Raw genomic sequence first — 21,010 nt, 5'->3', positions numbered from 1 at the left:
GGACAATGGAAGGACTTGCATTTCCTGATAAAATAATGGGTTAATTAGGAGGATATCAGTTAAGGTGGGAGGATTCTTGTTTGTTAAGCTGTGTTTGAGCAGAGGAACCATGCAGGGGTGCCCTCTTTTCCCTTTGATATTTGCTTTATATATGAGCCATAAGAAAAGCAAATAAGGAATTCTCATATTGAAGTGTATAACTGGCACGGTAATCAAGAAAAGTTAACTTTATTTGCAGAAGATATTATTACGTATTTAATAAATCCAGAAAAGGACATTTCAGTGTTGTGGAATATTTTGAGACAGTTTCAAGTCTTTTAGAGTAAAACATTAATGAAGATAAAGCAAAGAATATAACAGCAAACTACGTACCCACATATCGATATGGTTTATCGAACCTCCAGTTAATGGGGACATGATAAGAAGAAACATTTAGGAGTATGGATTAGGAAGGATTTTGTTGCGGCAGCTACTGCTAAGAAGGAAGACACTAAAAAAGATAATACAAAAACTGAGAAAGTTGAATCTCTTGATTATGGATATGCATAGTAAGATACAAGCCGTGAAAATATTTTTTGTCCCTTTAGTTTTGTATTCAGGTCAGGCATATTTTTATCAACCAGAGGAGAAGTCACTAACAATAATTAATAAAGATTTGAAGGAATTCATTTGAGATAGGGAGAGGGCAAAACATAGTTGGGATAACTTGATCCTCCCCATACAGAAAGGTGTTTTAGGATTTTAAAGGATGCTTTAAAGTTGCACAGTTAAGGCTCATATATGTGTGTATATATATATATATATATATATATATATATATATATATATGGGTCTACCTGACAACGTCAACAGCTTAGAATCCCGACAATGAGAACACCGACACCAGAAGATCGACAAGTGAGAAGACCGACGGATGAAAACACAGACGCTGAGAACACCGACATGGGAAAAGGCTGTGTAAGTATGCGGTAGTGACGGACATTAGGGTACGAGTAAGGTAAATGTGCGATATTGATGGTCTGTAGGGATAGGGGTGGGTTAAGTGAGTTAGGGCGTGGGTTAGGTAAGTGTGCGGTAGTGATAGTCTTCGGGTTAGGGGCGGGTTAAGTGAATTAGGGTTAGGGCGCGGGTTAGGTGAGTGTGCGATAGTGACGGACCTTAGGGTTAGGGTTTGGGTTAAGGTTGTAGATAGTTGTGTATGTGAGGTTTAGTGTGGGTTTGTAAGGATTTTGGTGTGCTTGTGTTGTGTGTGTGCTTTTTGGACAGGGGATTTGTTTTGTTTGTTGATTGTCGGTATTATGGTGTGTCGGGCATGTGAGGTTTCGTATTTGTGAACTGTCGGTTATGTGGTGTCGGTGATTTTGTTGTCCGTGTTGTCAGGTAGACCCATATATATATATATATATATATATATATATATATATATATATATATATATATATATATATATATATATATAAAACATAAGCAAAAGATTATAAATCAAAGTGCGAAGGGGTGATGGTAAAATGAGGGATAGTTGAGAAATACCGAGACAGTAAGATATTGAATGCAGATCCTTAAGGAAAATAACAAAAACTTATAAAGTTACAGAAAATATTCTAAGAACTAAGCCAAAAAAGTAATGAAGAAAGGATATTTGGACAAATGGGATAACTGCATATAGGGATACAGAAAATAGGCACGGGGGACTAGAATGTTCTGGAGGATATTAACCAAGGAACCAAGGTATCAAGAGAAAGTAATTAGAGAGGGAGCGGTAATAGAATGGGGATGACTCCAACCAAACGTTTGGACTACAGATTAATGATAGCTTCCCATACCATGGACTGATATCAGAGCACAGGCAATAAGAAAGGGATAGGGGACAGCTAAGTGTAAGACTAGCTCTGGTACAGTATTTAGTCCAGTGTAGGACAGTGGTTCCTTTAAAAATGGGGATAAGTAGTAGGGAATATAAAACATCACATAATAACTATAAGAATTAATGAAAAGAAGTTAGAAAAGGTTGGGAGAGAGGATATTAAATGTATTAAAAAAAGGAAAAAATATAAAGTAATCTGTATGCCTATTAAGTAAGTGACAAGGTATAGAAGGTTTAATATTTTTGGTTGGAAGTGCTTGCACAGGTATTTTTATACTCCAAGAAAACATTGAGAGAAGTTTTTCCAAAGGTAAACAGTAAATACCAGAGGTGTGATTGAAAACAGAGAGGTAACCGGGAACATTTTTTGAGAGTGCAATCAGCTGGAAGATTATAAAAATTCCCAAAAGAGCACTCTATTAGAAAAGATGTGAGAGCAAATGGCTATAAATTTTGAAATGATTATTTGAGCTGGGATATAGTATCTCAACTGTCTATACACAGAAAGGCCTTACTAAGTTTAAGGTTATTGGCAGACAAAACAAACTGCAATTAAAGTACTGGATATTGTAAAGGAGTTAAAAGAACTAGATGTGGGATCTTTAGAAAGGGGAAGGATCATGTTCCACAGAAATAAATGAATTTGTGGAACAATACATGTAAAATAATGTTCAAGAAGAGTGAAGTATAATAGAAGACAGGAGTTGAGCAATTCATATGATGGGGGAGTGAATAACTGTTAAAAGAAGGAAAACATATTTAATGTATAATTCATCATGTATGTATGTCTATGTCTTAAGTGATAATTTAATAAAAATGATAAAAAGTATTTTCTCAGATTTTGGCATGTGTTCCTTGCTGACTTCAATGGTATCTCCCTATGGGAAGATGGGTATGCATTATCTGAGGCATTGCACGTTTTTACAAATACAGCTGGGAGTAAAGGAATAGGTGCATTCAATGGGGCGGGTGACTGTTTTGCGGCCGCATGGCAAAAGTCATGCTCAGAGGACTGATGGAGGGATGTAAATGTTTAGAAGTCATACTGATCTACATGATGACAGCAGTGTGACACAACAAAAGAGATGTATTCCAGCCTAATGATCAGGCTGTTTCAAGAGTCTTGACAAGAACATGATCCAGATCAGCATAGGCCCAGTCTGTGCTGAGGTTGTAGGCTCTTTACAGTCTCCAATATCAAGTTGTCTTTTTCTGCAAAGTATCTCCGTTAAAAGTGCAATTCATTAAACAGTAACATCTTTCACTTACAGATTTCCAGGTTTCATATTTTGGCTATGTAATTGGTGCAACAGGTAGCATATTCACCTTTAGTATACAAGGTTGTGGGTTCTAATAGCTAGATTGATTGTTGACACTGCAGTGCAGTGTATGGGGATGCTGCACTCCACAGACTCTACTCCTTTGACTATGTTGGTGATAGCTGAGGTTGATGTGAAAGATCCCATGGCACCTATCAAAAAGGGCAGGTGAAGTTCTCCAGCAGCCCAGCCAAATTTACCCTAGAAGTATAAATACCACCTCAGATCTTCCTTGAAAAGAGGCCTCTAGCCTAGGGGGACCAACTCAGTTATTAAAGTATAAATAAATAAAATAGCTCTGGAAGCATGCAAGGAGCCCACCACCATCCCACCAGAACTATGGTTGGCTGGAGAAGAGGGATGGTTTATTTATTAAGTTCATCTTGGTTGATTAGCAATACAAGAATCTGTGGTGTAGCATTGTACTCCTGCTGGAGTTTTTACACCTGTTTGCCACAGCAGACTGGCTTTTTTCATTACTCATTCTATTGTGCCTGGATGCTTTCTGAATGAGGCACTGTGGACCATCCATTTTCACATACTAGACCTTCGTTGGTGTACAAGGTTCTTGATTTGCTAGATTATTCAAAGCACTGGCTCGCTAACTGGTTACCGAAAGAATAAGAAAGGGTAAAGGGGGTGGTGAGGACTGCAGCAGACCTAATGACAAGGATTTACTATCTCCCATCATTCAAGGAGTCCATTCAGTAATCAAGGACTATCGTACATATACCATATGAACCACACTGATGTCATTGTCATACATGGGAGCTTTCAGGCTCAGTAAGCTGTTGCAGTCTTTTTGCTGGAGGAATGTTTTTTTTTTTTTTTTGGCATGATATAGATCGCTAAGTCCAAGACATATCAGCATAGGTAAGGCAATCAGCTAACCTTACTTAGATTGTCATGCTCACAGATTTGCCAATGCAGTGGGTGCTCACCCTACACAAAGTGAATCTTGGGGTCACCACAGGAAATTTGTTTTTAAGCACTGCAGTCACTTCAAACTCCTTGGGCTCCATACTACATAATACCCTGCAGGAACAAAGGCTGCCTTTCTAATGTTATTTGACACACTCATTCAGGATAGGGAGAGACACTATCTGGGATAGAGAGGGTCAGTTAACAGAAGTCATAAAGCAGATAGGCAAGTAGTCTTCCAGAGCATTTTTGCAAATATTAGATAGAGTTTGTCTACTTTGAGTATTTACTTAGCTGTTTGTCTTTGTTATGATTTATGGTGTTAGGAGTATTGTAATCATGGGGTAGCCTTTTGTATTAGGAGCTGCTAAGTGCGTGATGGTGTGGGCAAAGGGCTTGACTCTGTGTCTTGATCTCTCATTGCAGGAAGTGATTTGGAGGGGTTTCAGAAGTCTGTGGCACAATCAGTTGTAGACACCGGTGCAATTTGTTTTTATTCATGTAGGCCAACCTCATTCAGTTCTGATTCTGATAGGGTGAAACAATATTGGATTTGCCATTATGCAGCACCTGCTATCTAGGACCTGCAGTAACCTCCTAATTATTCAATGGTTGTTTCCAGGTATGATGCAAATTTGGTCATCCATAGTACCTAAGCTGCACTGGATCAAAGCAATGAAAGCATCTACACTGGAGGCTCTATGGAGGATCGTCAATCAGAGAATTGCAAGGGTATCTCTAAATTTTGTCTTTTTTGTCATCAAGTAGATTTAATTTATGGACAGAGACCCAAAATGGTTTTATTGTGATGTGACATTGGGTTTGACTTATTTAATGTGTATTTGACTTTGGTATGTTTCTGTCAGCAGTAGTTCTGAAGTTAGCAAATGCGCATGGTAATACTGAGTAAGCACTAAATAGCAAAGTAAAGGCATGTAATGTATAACATAGGATGTTGACATCATTTCGGGACTCAATGACTGCACCCAGTTTGCAATCATCATTAAACTTTGTCAACCATAGGCCTTTTGTTTTAACCTGTACATCCAAGAAGTAGATTCCAAACAAAAGGGACCTCAGTACAGGTCCCTATGGAACACCACTGGTTATGGGTCTTCTGGTTGAGATAGAGTCAGCTATTTTGACTTTATGTGTTCTATCGGTGAGCCACTTTGCAACCCACCTGACAATATACGAGTTGATCTCCTGCTGAGTGAGTTTATCAATGATGCCTGAGTGGGGAACAGTGTCAAATGCCTTGGTCAGGTCCAGGTAGGCTGTATGCATGGACTTGCCCTCATTCAGGACTTTGGTGACTGTCTTAAAGAAGTCTACCAAGTTCAAGAGGCAGAATCTACCTTAAACAAAACTAAACTGAGGTGGGTCGAGCACTTGGAGGTCGAGCATTTGGAGGTCTACTATATCTTTGTTAATAAGGTCCATGATTATTCTTTCTATAGCCTTGCAGATTAGTCTGGTTAGGCTTATGGGTCTATAGTTCCCAGGGTCTGTGGAGGTGCCTCCTTTATGTAACAGGATGACAATTGCTGTTTTCCATTCAGCAGGTACAAGACCAGTGCTTAGACTGTGGTTAAAAAGAGTAGCAAGCAGTGCAGCTAGTTCCTGATTTAATCCATTCAGAAAGCAGCCTGCCATATTATCAGGTCCCATACAGGCTATGTGCTTTTGGCTTTGGAGAGAGCATTTATGACCTGCTCCTTGGAGATACTAGGTGGTGTGCAGGTGGTAGGGATGCTTTCGGGGAATATGTGTTGGGGACAGGGGGGAGAAGTTTTCACTTAAGCTGTCATCTAGCATGTTGGCTATTTCTACGGGTACAGTATATGTGGTGCCATTAAGAAGAAATTCTATACAGATCTGTGGTTTTCCTTTAAGGTTTCTGAAGTAGCTAAAGAAGGCCTTATGGTTATCCTCAGTGAAGGATTTGGATTCATAGTTAGCTTTGGAATGCCTTAGGAGGTGTCTTATTTGTTTGTTTAAGCCAAGGAAGGAATGCTTCAGTTTCAAAGACCATTCTCTTGGACAGCAATTTCCTTCTCTTATTGTATAACCTGTTAAAGGCGGATGTCCACCAGACAGGTTTGTTCTTTCTTGAGCTCAGTCAATACTTTTCTATACATACTCATACAAGGCATTGGTGTAAATCTCAGTATAGGTGTCCATGACATCAGTGAGGGCAGGAGCTATGAGGCTATCAATGCTGTCACATATTAGTTGTGATTGGCTTGGGTCTATATTCGATAATCGAACTTTCAAATGTTCGAGTGTCATATGGTTGACACCATATGATCGAACTTTTAAAAGTTTGAAAATCTAATAAAAAAAATAAATTACACAAATAACCTACCTGAACGTTTTAAGCAGGGGAAAACCACCCCCCACACCACCCACTCTTTAAATATACCAGTTCCGAGACCGCACTACAGTGCAGAAAAGGGAAATCTTCCCATTCTGTGCTGTACGTTGATCTCCGTTAACCGTTCGAACTTTCAAAAATTCGATCATATGGTGTTGAACATATGACAGTCGAACATTTGAAAGTCTGATCATCCAATATAGACCCAATTGGCTTTGGAGAAGTTTTATAGTCTACTTGCTGCTAATGGGGTGGGGGGGGGGGGCAGATGTTATTGTTACATTTAATTAGACTGATTTATGATCAGACCTCAATAGGGAGGGCCACACACATGGGGTGGTGCAATGATCACCCATGTTAGTGAACAACAGATCCAGAATGTTTGGACCCCTTGTGAGGGTGTTAATCAACTGGTCCAGGGCATTGGAGTTGTTGAAGTCTAAGAACCTTTGGGCAAGTGTATTAGTACACATATAATTTACACAGTTTATAGATGGGTAATTAAAGTAATCTAAAACTAGGGTGTTGGGCTGTATCTTGATTGATTCAAGTAGATCCAAGTATGCAGTGTGGATATCCTGGTTTATGGAGGGGATCCTATAACTGGCAATAACTTGGAGACAGGTCTTACCTACAGTGAATTGGACCTGGATTAGTTCAAGGGAATCATTCTGTTTAACCAATCTGGAGGTGTATTTATCTTTGATGAATATTGATATTCCACCTCCTTCATTTCTTGCACTTTCAGTTTTTGGCCTGAATGTGTGGAAGGCATAAAAACTTGGTATGGGCAGGGTGCTTTCCATGCCCTTAAACCAAGTATCTGTGACTGCACAGATGTCAGCATCTTCTAAGGTGAGCATCGCTTCCAGTGAGTGCAGTTTTAGGTTTAGACTCCTAGCTTTTATCAGCATAACCTTGAGGTTACTTTTTGAAGATATTTTTACATCGGGAATTTTGTTTTTGTGACATTGCCTAAAAAAGGCACTATGGAGGGAGGCAACAGCCTTAGCCAGTAACTGAAAAACCAGAGGTGACAGATGAAGACCATCTCTGGCAAAGCAGTGTGGTCTATCTACCATGTCATCCCAGGATGACAGGTACTGGATCTCCTTACAAGGACACCAGAAACTAAGCCATCTGTTGCAGTCAATCATTTTTTGTTTATATTGTGGTATCATCTTAGGTGAAGGTAGTATGCTGCTCAAGGCTGGGTGCATACCTGCCTGAGACAGATATTCAGAGAGCTTAGTCATTTCTCTCTTCATATAGTCCAGTGAGGTACATCTCAAGTAATTCACACCAACATGAACTATGACGGAGTCATAACAGTACATGATGTGGAGAGACTTGAGTGCGTGTGTGATCTGGCAAATCATGGCACTTGACAGACAGCTGACCGTAACCTTCTCCTTGTTCGGCCTGGTGAGTGGGACATCTGTGTGTCTCACTATGGAGTTGCCTATGACCAAAAAATTTGGTTTAGATATCCTTTGCCTTAGGGGCTTGTTTGTTGAGACACTTGTGCTTGTGATTTTATGTGTATCGAGTGCTGTAGGTACTGTATTAGGTGTAGTATGTTTTTGTTTTGGAGGTCTCTGGTATTGAGGTATACTTCTGGTGAGTACCTCCGCATATGATGGCTTATGTGTTGAGAGCATGGTTTGTGCACGCGGTGTAGCATGTGGGCTGACAACCTGTTCAGTGTCACTGTTCTGTGAATGAGAGAGGAAGGATTCCAAATTCTTAACGTATATGCATCTCTGACAAATTGAGCTTGAGTGGTTTACGAGCAGTGAGTTGTCAGTGTACATGAGGCAATTGCTACACTGCCTCAGGATACCCATGTCAATCAGGCTGGCAGGAGAACTGACCATCCATAATACTAGGTGTAAATTTGTTTCCTTTAATGAGGATGGATGTGGTTTAATTTGGGCTTAATGATGTGTCTATACTATTGGGGCTTTCAAGGGGTACGAGACTATTATGGATTAGGAGATTTCAGGTTAAAGTGGCAAATGTTGTAGAAAGTCCAGCTGAGGTGCTCTCCGAGCAGCTAAGTGCAATTTAAAGGATTCCTCAGTTGAAGCACGGGCAGCTTGTATAGGAAAATAAATCTACTTTAGCTTTTGTGTTTATAACCATCAATGGTTACCTCCACTGCTCGGTGCTGCTTGAAAGTGCGTTATGTGCAAACAGATGCCTCAGATTGCTCAGATGAAGTTAGCAGAGCAGTAGCTGGACACCAAACTCTGTTGATTTGTGTTAAAACAGGCACAAATCTGAACAAACATGGGGCTTATGCAACAACTGTTAGAACCCTTTTTAAAACAAGTTAAGCAATTTTCAAACCAGCTGGTAAATGGAAATGCTCAATACTGAGCCTTACTCCAACCATCTCCAACTCAGATGGGTCCTTTGCTTCACTCATCTGCCACAAAGGTGCAGGGGGCCCTCTTAATGTAAGATGGCTAGTTTTAGTGCTTGGATAATGCCAAATAGTCTAGATTCAGTAAAATCTGAATCTAGCCTATGGTATAAAATACACAAGTACTTGAAAATACAAGGTGCAGGAAAAACAGTTTCAAACAGCAAACAGTTGAAACAGCAAAACAGCAAAACAGGTAAAATGGCTAAAAAAAACAGTCACAATGTGGCCTTCACCCTTTACTAATTTCCCCCTACCTTTCCTGAGCCTCTTGTCATGATTATCATAAGGCTGTGCTGGAATTTGTGGTAACCAAGGTGACACTCAACTTAGAGGCTGGACAAGAAAACCAGAGTGGGCAATATGTTATTCTATTTGATAAAGGTGCTACCCATCAGGCAGAGGCCTCAGAGTTTGGTTTAACATTTTCATGAATAAGTATTCATGATTGTTTATTTGTTGTGATAGTCATTGGTTCAGTTCTGTAATGGTGGTGTAGCAAATAAAGTGATAGCAATGGCTTTATGACTGATGATGTTGTTTTTCGATAGGCCTGGGGCCAAGATGGATAATTATATCACTATACACAAACTGAAGTCGTGTCCCTTCACCTGCTGCATGCAGAGTGTGTTGCAAATGTCCTTTGTGTAGAGTAGCAAATAAAAACACTAATGGTCCATCTCTGTACTGCTGGACATAAGATGAAAAAGTCTGCAAAACTAAATGTTTGAAATCCAATGAATCAAAATTCTTTCTTCTTCAAGAAATAGAATAATTCTGAAATACAAAGGCCTTTTTCCTTCACACGACACACAACACTAAGAAGCTAAAGGGCTTTTATGTTTCATTGTATTTGTTCCTGCCTTTAGGATTCTGAAGAAATACAGAATAATGTGCTCATTTTCACAGACCAGATGTCTAATTCTTTATTTAGAAGTTAAATCCAAATGCAGTGTCTATAAGTAAATTATTTTTTTTCCTGAACAAATGCCAGGGATTCTTAAGGCAGTCAGACACCCCCCTTGAACTGCAAGGAATGCTTTTCATTTCATTCTACAAATTTTCTGTGCAGTACAATAACCCAACTTAAAATTATTTCCCAGGCCTTTTTCTATTTTACATCTGTATATTTTTAATTTATTTTTGCCTACATATGTCTGTAGTCATACCCTCTCAGTGTTCATTGGCATTTGTGTATTCTTAAGGAACACAAGTGCTCAGTTCAAACAAATGTGATCGTTGAAGTTTAGGTGTTATTTATCTCCAATTCTGACAAAGAAAGACAACACATGCTTTTCACAAAACAAGTGCAGTGTCTTCCTTTTCCTCTGTGCAATGGCAAACTCAAAAGGTGAATTTGATAAGGACCAAATGATGTAAGGATTTAGATTTCATGTGGACATCCCAAGAGGCTTCTCTCACATAAAGCATGTTTTGGACAAATGTCCATTTCCAGTTTTTTGTCCACAGCTTTGCAAGTTCAAGACAGATCTTTCATAATTTTTTGGGGAATATGACATTCACTATCATTTGTAGTTAGGCTAAAGTGTTTAGTATTCACTGTCAACATTCTTAAAATGCACTTGTTTTTCCATTGCACACATTAAGCTCTGTATCTAGGCCTCATTGCCATAGAACTCTTAGTACAGAAATGTCCTTGAGCAACTACAACATGAAAAAATACAACTGAGCTAATAAATAGCACTGGTCTATGTGCTTTGCATATTCATTGTAAACTACTCCACTTTGATAGACAGGTGTGACTTAGATTAATTTATGTTTCTGATTATTAAAGATGGAAAAGAATATAAGAATTCAGTTCGTTTTTAAAGGAATATTTGTGTGTGTGCAAGATCCAATGCCGTTAACAGAAAATTACTAACAGTGTGTGGCAGGAAGATTTATTTCTGCATGATTTACACATCTGATACATAATGATTTCTATACAAGATATAACCTGTTGAAGGATAAATAAAAGAAGAGGCCTGCCTGCTTGCTACTCCTGGCATTAGACAATCATAATTGCGTGGCCAGGCTTAACCCAAAGAGCATGTCACTACTCAGTAAATGCAATGGTAACAGTCAACTACCTAACATCCCCTCTTCTGCCTCTGTTCAAAGGTCTGGCTATAGTGAGTACTCAGGGCAAAGAGGAACCTTGGAAAAGATGAAAAATAAGGATGAGTTCCATTATTATTCCTAAGAGGAATACACTAGTGTGATATTTAACCCTACACTACAATGATATAAAAGTAGATTCCAGTAGACACCTTTAAAATTCACTATAGGTAAGCAATGCTGTTCACATTCCCTCCAGCACAGAGTGGAAGTTGGTCTTCTACGTTCCAATAGTTGTACCCTGAACCTTTTGACAACATTAAGTTATATCCTCACAGTTCAAACAGTTCATTTTTGTAGAGCCAAGTGTTAATGAAGTAGAAACAGCAAAAAAAGCAAACTGTCCCGCACAAACCAGCTTTTATACTGATTACATTAATTAGACTGCAGATCTTAAAGCAGATTTTGTAAGTCACAATAACACAGCACATATTAAGTTTTATATTATTTCATAAACAGCTTGCAAGAAATCAGGAATCACTCAAACTGTACACATTTCTGCCAGAAGCATTTTGTTCATCTATCTGCGAACTTTCATATGAGGTGGAATAATTCTGTCATTGTTATTTGATTAAGGAGTATTTGGTAAAATATGAAAATATAACAACAAATATAAATAGGATAAGAGCAACATTTATCTCTTTAGCTGCAGTAGACAGAAGTCAAGAATCAGTGCAGTTATTTGCCCACCATGTAAACTTTAAAAAGAAAATGTTCAATAGCTTGTATATAGCATGGCTGGCGATGTGTGTGCGTCTTTCGGCTTTTCCCGGTTAGGGGTCACCACAGCGGAACTCTGGTCCGCTAATGATTGGCAGTAGAGTTTTACATGCTGGCTTGCCGGGCCTAACGCACAACCTTCAACGAAGGAACGTCCATTGACGTATGTCGTCACACAGTAGACACTTTAACTGAGAATTGAACGGGCAACGTCTAACTGTGAGGCGACAACGCTACTGCAGCACCACCACCGCAGTTTAAATATGAACAGATGCCTAAAGCCATCAATTGGCTGATCATTGAGAAATACATGGAGGCTTAACTAGGGTTTAAGGGATGAACTGACTTTTTTACATAGACTGAGAGGTCTGTTCATTAAAATGAGAAGAGTATGTAAGAATTTACAAAGGGCATGTTTTACTAAACTGCATTTAAACTGTCCATGTGGTGCATGGGATATGCCACAGTCCTTTCACTTACCACATGAATACAAATCAGAGTTTATTGACGGATGCTGTTAACCTGATTTAGAAGGCTGTGGTGAAGTCTGATGCAGTCAACAAGACAACTGTGGGTGGACTTAAAATGGCAGAAGATGGGGTACAATGACTAAATAAGGATAAACAACAATATGAGCAGGGTGGACTTCAGCTTAGTGTGTTGTGGTGAGTGAAGCTGGGGGTGAGATGAGTACAGCTATATGGAAGGAAGATAGAGGTTGGGTGCTGGAGGTTATAAGACTGCACTTTGCTGACTGGTTAAGCATATCGGTATTGAAACAGAGATATGGGGCCATATCCCAGGTATAGTTAGACTACTACTGGAAGGCAGAAGAGCGCACTTGCTGATAAGGGGTGTATAGTATGAGTTAAATAAACCACAAACTAGAAGTAGTATGACTTCTGGGTTAAATAAACCACAAAAAGGAAGCAGTGTGACTTCTGGGTAAAATAAACCACAAACAGGAAGTAGTATGACTTCTACTGTGCCTCAGAGAGCTGCATAAATCTAAAAGGAAAACTACAATGCCTGGCAGGAAAATTGCAGATGAGAAACAAACTGCCACAGTTGGGGAAGGGAATGTTACATCTGGGAGAAGCAATATGGTAGTATGGGGCAAGCAGTACTGTAGATGGACACAAATGACTGCACCTGAGGAAACAGAAATTCAATCAAATCATCAAATCAGTAAATCAAACAATTTAGACATTCAGTCAAGTGAACCTTATTGTTAGTGCACCTTTCAAAGGTTCAGGGTGCCATACAAGAATGAAATCTATAAAAATCATATGCACAATTGAAATAATTCTTGTAATATAAAATGTCTGCTCCTTTAGTGGCACCTTAAAGCCACAACACTCTGATTGTCTGTCAAGCATTTGTGGCACAGCCTTCAAATGACAGATGCATACATGAAGAGGATCCTGTGCATGTGGTTAAGGTACCATGGGGATATTATAAACTTCCAAGACAGAAGGAAGGAGGGGATGGACCTTTAATAGATCCTTTAAGTAAGTAGCTCACAAACTGTGAGAGATACACTATAATGAGACTAATACCACACATAAATTTCTCTATTGATAAGAAAGCCACTGCAGTGATTCATCACAGTAGTAATAATGAACAAAACTAATAACCTCAGTATGTAGATTAGCTGCAACACTCCATTCAAATTCTGAATGCTGATATCAGTCCACACATGTAAAGTGTTCTGTAGTAACTGAATCTCAAATATATTACCATATGGCTATCTATATGAGGTTATCCACAAGTACTTCAGAAGGTAGAAGCTATGGAGGCATCAAGACAGTGCTGAATTATGGGATACATCTGAACTATAAGTGCTACTTCTTTGTCCAGCAGTTTCTTCAGTTTATGTATGTTAGGCACAGTGATTAACTTTCTCTGCTGCAGTCAAAAATCTGTCGCAGCAGCTCATATGCCCATGCTCCTGGGACGCTTAAACCTTAGGCATTTTTAGTTGTGTCATAGCTGCCTTATAGACATTTAACCACAGCCAAATAAAAGTCCTGTGTGGTTGGATCAAAAGTTTGGTAGCTCTTCATATAATTAAATGTTGTTACATATTTTATAATATGATCTAGGGGAAGCTTTTAAACAGTGTAAAAAAGTCTGCAACAGAAAAGAGGATTAGGACAAAACACATGACAAGTCTATATTTCTGAGCTGTTTTTTATGTCATTATTTTCCTTCTGTTCCTGGAAATAATCAGCCTTCCTATAGGTCTTGAGTCTATTCGTTTATGACTACAGGGACCCCTACCATAACTAAGTGAGTACTGAATGAACAGGGCCATAATCACAGTAATGGAAAGATTTGTTCTTCAGCCTCTATCCCTTCATCCACATGCCAACAAGATAGCAGTCTCACCTTCCCAATAGTCTAAGAGTTTAAATCCCCTTAGAGCAGGGCCACCATCACTCACAATGGTCTACTTCATTCTGAACTAAGGCTGTCAGAAGTTATAGTTAATTTAAACCTCACATTTATGCCACGGTGGTACGGCAGTAGCGTTGTTACCTCACAGCAAGAGATTCTCCCGTTCGATTCTCGGCTTGGCTTGGGAGTGCCTTCTGTGTGGAGTTTGCATGTCCTCCCCACAGTTGGGTAGCATTCGAAAGACATGCGTGCATGAATGGGCGTGCCTTCATTGAAGGTTGGGTGTCGAGCTGGCACCTCGGCGTTTTGTAAAAATCTACTGCCAATCATTAGCAGACCGGAGTTCCGCTGTGGCGACCCCTTACCGGGAAAAGCCGAAAGACAAACAACAAACACTTAGTGGCTGGCATGGCATCGACATAACTCTAAAAACTTATTACACCCTACACAGCTATTTGAGAGCCCCCCCCCCCCATGATTATTGAGGACTACCATCACCATCTCGATGACTCTAGCTGACATCCCCAGTTCGTACTGCATTACAAGCATAACAAATGCAGCCAGTGAACCAATATACATCCACCAAGGATAGACAGGATATTGTTCACTCCCAACCTGTCCGGCTCAGCTTGTCTAGTACCAGTGCTATTGCCTGAACTCAGGACATCTAAGTCATCGTTAGGGCTTTTCCCTGTACAGCACAGATGCACAGTTAGGCCGTGAAACTACACAGTAAGCCTTACCTGAAAAATAAGAAGCAGCCCAATGTACAACTTCACTTGCCAGAACAAAGTGGGTTCTCTGGCATTGGTGTCAGTAGTTCTAGCCACCAAATCAAATCACTGTAAAGCAGTTAGAGAAGACACAATCTGCACATCTTTCCCTACTTGTGAGAAAGTAATACTTCCCTTTCACTACTGCCACTGAAGTGGTGATGCAGGACATAATATGAGATTGGACTGGATCAAACAAATGTGGACAAGAGGGCCTCTGACTGAAGTAACATTTTCTCTACAATTGTTCCTAGAAAAGTAAGTTATACCAATAATCACAGTCTGACTATGGGTGATACAGGTTTTATCTATAAACAATGTGGTTTACACACAGGGATAAAGCCAGAGTTGGTAAATTTTGTCACAATTTCGCCTTTATCACCTATAACTGGTCAGTTATTATTAACTCTTCTTGTCAGTGAAAGCATTTTGTTATCAAAATGTTCATGCCATTTTAATACATTTTTATGATTTAACAAAACTATAAGTAAAACATTTCACTTGCTGCTGGCAAGTGTTGTTTTGGTTTGAAGACAAGGCTGTTTTCTATTATATTTGCATTTACAAACTTGCTGTTGGTCTCATAATGGTAGCAAGTATAAAGATCTTGGGCCTTTTGCAGAACATATTAAATTGCTAAATAATGATAATCTATAAAATGGTATGAACAGGATTTGTAACCAAGCAATGACAATGTTTAAGTAATACCATAAGTGCAAGAAAGAAGACAACTTTGTGACTCCACTGCAATGATTAGATGAAAAGTCCCCCCAAGGCTTGCCTCACCCAAACAGGAAAAGCTGCATAAAGTGTTCTGGAAATGGATTTGTCAGCAGGAGCACACCATTGCCATATGTTACAATCTAAAAAGCGGCTTAATTCATGGCACCCTAGTGCTGAAACAACGTCCATACATATAAATGCAGATGAAGTGCTTATTCATGGTGCAGAAGGGACAAATGGTGCTGTCTGATACTGTACTTATAGGCATCCCAGGCAACAGGGAATCTGCTTTTATGGAACATTTCTGAGTGGCACACATTATAAATATTTCAGCATTCTAAATACACCTGGGTTCCAAGAGCTGTTATCTTAAACTCCACTGCAACATGTGTGATTCCATCTTCAGATCACTCAGCTGTTTCTCTTTGGGGTGTGAGCTGTATGGCAAATGACTTATATAAAATAGTGCAAGAAATTGAAATGGACCTGATGACATACTTTTAAAGAATGAGACCAATCTCTCAATAAAAGTTGCATCCCATGAAACTGTAAACCAGTCTAAGAATATTGTTACATCCAAAATAGATGCTCACCTTAAAACCACATTACTATGTGGCTTTATTCTTCAATTTGTTCTTCTCTTGAACCCTGAAAAAGAGACTGGAGGAAGACAGGGAAGGGTAGGAGAAAATCTAGGTACTGAGTAATCACCCTGCAGGAAATTTGGCAACTTCGGATGCTGCTCATCCCCCCTTTCTCACTAAGACAGCAAGTACTTTCCAATGTACCCACACATGAGCTGATTAGCTAAATTGCATGTTGACCTACCTAAACCTTCAAGTCCCTTTGAGTGTGAAGTGCACCCCATGCTTTCCCAAAGATACTGGGAAGAAACCACAACCCAAGATAGGCATGGAATCAACGATCCCTTACACTCCTTCTGTACTTGGGCAACTAAATTAACTCAGATCACCAAGGGTACAACTATGGCTTCAGTTACATGTGCCATGCATCTGTTGGCACAAATCCACCATTTTGCCAGTGGAGGAAATGATTTCCAGACTTGTCTCAAAGAAGTTATTAAAATTATGCCCTTTACACTACATACAGGGGATGCAGACCAGAATAATTCTCATTTTATCCTTAGTTTGTAGGAATTCTATAGCAAATCATATTTGTCATATAGAATGATATTGCATCATCTCAGCCATCTGAGGTGCTCCAAGTCTGGCTAATTAGCAATATCACTAAATTACTGCAATAAATATTTTGTGTTATTTTTTTATCCTTCATTTAAGTTAGAATCATTAAGCTAGTAGCCTCTTTTTGGGGGGGACTAGAAGTGATATTTATACTAGTAGGAGAAATTTGGTCAGAGCATTGAGGAACTCACCCTACCCCTTTTAGTAGGTGCCATGGGATCTTTTACATCCACCTGAGCCAGCACCAATGCAGGCAGAGATCAGGCCTTGGTTTAACATCCCATCAGAAGAACAATACGCTCAGGAGTGCAGCTGCATTCTATAGTTTTTCCCATGTCATGCTAGCTGTACTGTGAAACTAGGCACGGGGAGGGGTCATAGGGCTATGAAAAATAATCTTTTCTCTGACGTTATGCAGCCATGGAATTAATAGACTTAAAGGGTATAGGGCGCTTGCACCTTAGAATATGCTTTTTAAAATATTTTCTTTTGAATGCCTTTAATCTGAATAATATTTCAGCCACTGGGATTCAACTAGATGAGTTTTCAACCATTTCTAAGCAATTCACTTCAGTATTTTGAATATAAACCAAATGCCAGAGTGTCACAGATAATAGACCAAACACAGATATAACAAAAAAATAAGAAAACTAATGAAAAATATATATATTTTGTTCATGGTTTTGCCAGATTCCAGACCTTCATATCCAATGTGGAGAAGGGAGGTTGTACAGGTTATAGTGCACATCTCAAACATTCAACTGTAATCTACATTGTTAAAAACATATTCATTTTTACTTCAACATTATCAGTGAGTCACCCCATAAATTATATGTTGACAAACAGCAGCAATAGTATCAATTCTAGAGAATTCCATACAGCTAACAAAATGAATTAAAATGAAGCATTGCTGCTAAGCCAGTTAGGCCTTCATTCCAGCACTCTACGGTGTGGAAGTATTAGGTTCTCATACGTGTTCTTCAAAATTTATTCGTACTCATATCAAAAATATCATATATTGCAAACACAGAAATTGCAATTTTGGTTTATATATTTCTGAAGATATCAGTGGCTACAATTTAGTATCTGCGGGCTAAAACTTCCATTTTTTCATTCTCAATGCAATAAATGTTGTTAACATTGGAAGTCAGCTTTATTGTAATAAGATCTAATAATGTAACTTGTTACCAGCTCCAGAAATGCAGCATACTGATTGTGATAGATGTATACTTATATAGCATGGCTCTTATATATGTTACTTTAAAGTATAGCTAAATACCAGGCAATACGGAGGATATGCAGCACAGACTTGGACTGCACACACCTGCCTTTTAACACTGTTAAAATAAGACATTAAACTATAAGAACAAGAACTTACTCTCTAATGCATCAAACAAAACAAGTAATACTACTACATTACACATAAGCACTGACAGGTACATGTGTCATTATCAAGTCATACAAGAATAATTAAAAACAGTACTTTGTGGGCATTTATATTTTTGCTCTTTTGAATTCGATAAAAATGGAACAACTTATGTGACCGCAGATATAGATCACAGAGTATCTCATTCTAAAAAGAAATCCAGTGTTAACAGAGCTGGAACTGCCGTTAATCAACTTCTCTATGTATCATTTGTTTACTGTTAGTCTGCAGTTAGCAACTGCTTCTGGCTGTCCAGCTCTCAATTCCTTCAACCTGCATTTCCCTCCAGTGTAACCTTAATGAAGTCCCTTAACCAGAATGTGCACTGAAGCTATTGGGGAATTCACTAAAGGTTCCTCAATGGTCTCCTTATGAACCTATGAACTGTTGCTTATATATATATATATATATATATATATATATATATATATATATATATATATAGATATATATATATAGATAGATAGATTATTGTGCCTCTGTTCATAACACTTATATAATTCTGTAATGAAAAGTTCTTAGCAGGCATTTTTTATACTGCATGCAAACATTAGCTCAGGGCTGTATCTTTGGGGTATATATGTTCACTGTCCTTTTCTTTCTTATAATTCCATTTAAGGTTGTTAATTTACTGTTCACATAGTATGCCTCTTGTTTCTGTACTGTGAATGTGGAATGTATTGTAACAGATGAAAACTCGTGTAAACCAATCTCACATCATTGAATTGTAGATTATCATTTCTACATCACGCAAATTCTTTAAGCTAATAAAATTGAAGGTAAAGGTGTTCTGGAGGTCTGTGTGTGATGTGAAATAATAGGATGAAACAATTCTACACTTGTAATGTGAGCCTAAGGAGGACCGTTGGAGTAACTCTGCCTCAAATAAAGAGTCCTTCAAAGACCAAAAATGCCAGGCATAATATGCGCATAAAATGGAACAATATTGAAACACAAATCTATGCAAAGAACAGAAGGCCAAACACCATTAAGGAGGTCTTTCATTCATCGATTCATTTTTCAGTATTTTTAAACATCCATTTAACATCCACATTTGGAAACTACTGGTTTCAATATGTTGTTTAAAATATTTCTGTTCTATACATGACTCCAAAAGAACTAGAAGCCCTTAACTGAAGCAATGACTCTGTGTAGTAATCTGAATAACACTACATGTGTTACATGATACCGTATTTAACATATATTAAATCTCACTAAGTTTATTCTACAAAGTACCATAATTCACTGAAAAAGACAACACACAGAAAGTGCAGTTTAATTTTTCCAGAAGTAGTTATCGCATCTAGGTGGGTTACAGTTAATCTGTGCAGTGGCAGGTTATTGCAGATGGGGCATGCATTAATGTCTTTTGCAGGAGAAACAATTTGTGGCATTGTTGTTCTTTTCAGTTTTATTATGTTGTCATTCTGGTTATTGTTGTTTCTATAAGCCTAATGTATTCCGCATGTCTTGTCTCATTATATTAGATCATCAGCCATTACAACATCAAACCTACATATAACTTGTCTCATGAAACAAACTCTTGAAGTGATACTCGACTTTCCCGTCTTAAAGAAAACTCCAAGAATAGATAAGAATGACAGAAAAGAAGTAATAAAAAGATCAAATCAGCTCTTCAATCTTTAAAGCAGGATGGGCAAGATACAATTTTAATATATTACCAACATCGTTAATAAACACAGAAGATAATTTTGCTGCAGATGGTAGTCTTTCTGGTAAGACTGTTAAGTAGTTTCATAGTGGTGTTCTATCAAACACAGACTATAATCTGTAAGCAAACATTTTCATCTGTGGCGCATCTTTGTGTTTCTGTGAATATAGTAACAATTGCTATTTTAGGCATATAAGGAGTGGGATTTTAATGTTGTTAACAAAAAATAAATATCTCCTAGAGGCATGTTGAATGAAAGTGTATGTGTTTTGCATTTTACCAACTTTCTCAGGTCAGACTGATTGATATTAACAATTTTTGCAATGTTTCCATAACAGGAAAAACATGAATATGTACCTGAGCATGTTATGAAGCACTATCTTTGGTTATGTTGAAGGCAAGGATGAGAGAAGTACGATCTGTACATGTCATAATAAAAAGGGAAGGGGAGTCTTCTTGTAAATACAAACAGAAATTATGTAGCGAATAAGAACATCTTTTTAAAGGAATTGCAGAAGTAAGAAGAGCAACAATATTCAAAAATCTAAAGATTAACCTCAGATCATTTTTTCAGAGCAATAACAGCTTACAAGCTAATTTTATAGAGCACTCACTGCACAATGCTGGGTACATTTTGTATACTCAGTAGTTTTGTACGCTTTACTATATTGTTTCACTGAAATTGTTTGATACAAGATATATGAAGCAATGCCATACCTTTGGGGTTCTGGCAAATTTTCCCGTTCTTGCATCTTTAACCTGGCTGATGTCAAGAAGCTCTGTTTCCTACAATAAAACAATATATGGTTAATTTAAGGAAGAGCAAATATGAATAAAGCATGTCATCATCATATATTGAGAATAATTCAGTGCTTGAACAGTAGGATGTGAACTATACAACAGTAAGCAGCAACGTTTTATTTCTTAACTGTGCTGGTATACAAAAATAAAAGTAATGTAGATGACCTGCACTTAAACAAATGATGTGAAGTCATAAGCTTTGAGGAGATGAACAAGAATTAAATAACCATTTCCAGCCGTCCTCTTTCAAATATCATTCTTACATT

General features: G+C 38.3%; 1 protein-coding gene across 1 annotated transcript in view; it reads right to left on the bottom strand.

The window, feature by feature from the left end:
- PLCB1 (phospholipase C beta 1) overlaps positions 1-21,010 on the bottom strand; it is a 4,354,095-nt gene that overhangs the window by 3,149,742 nt on the left and 1,183,343 nt on the right. The window contains exon 3 of the mRNA XM_044056572.1: positions 20,661-20,729. Coding sequence (XP_043912507.1) covers positions 20,661-20,729 — 69 coding nt within the window. The remainder of the gene's footprint in view (positions 1-20,660; positions 20,730-21,010) is intronic.

The sequence above is a fragment of the Protopterus annectens genome, chromosome 1.part2 (assembly GCF_019279795.1).
Source record: "Protopterus annectens isolate FY-2018-M chromosome 1.part2, PAN1.0, whole genome shotgun sequence".
In the NCBI taxonomy this organism is placed as follows: Eukaryota; Metazoa; Chordata; order Ceratodontiformes; family Protopteridae; genus Protopterus; species Protopterus annectens.
The sequence above is the reverse complement of the archived record's forward strand: the minus strand, read 5'-3'. Positions and strand labels throughout refer to the sequence as shown.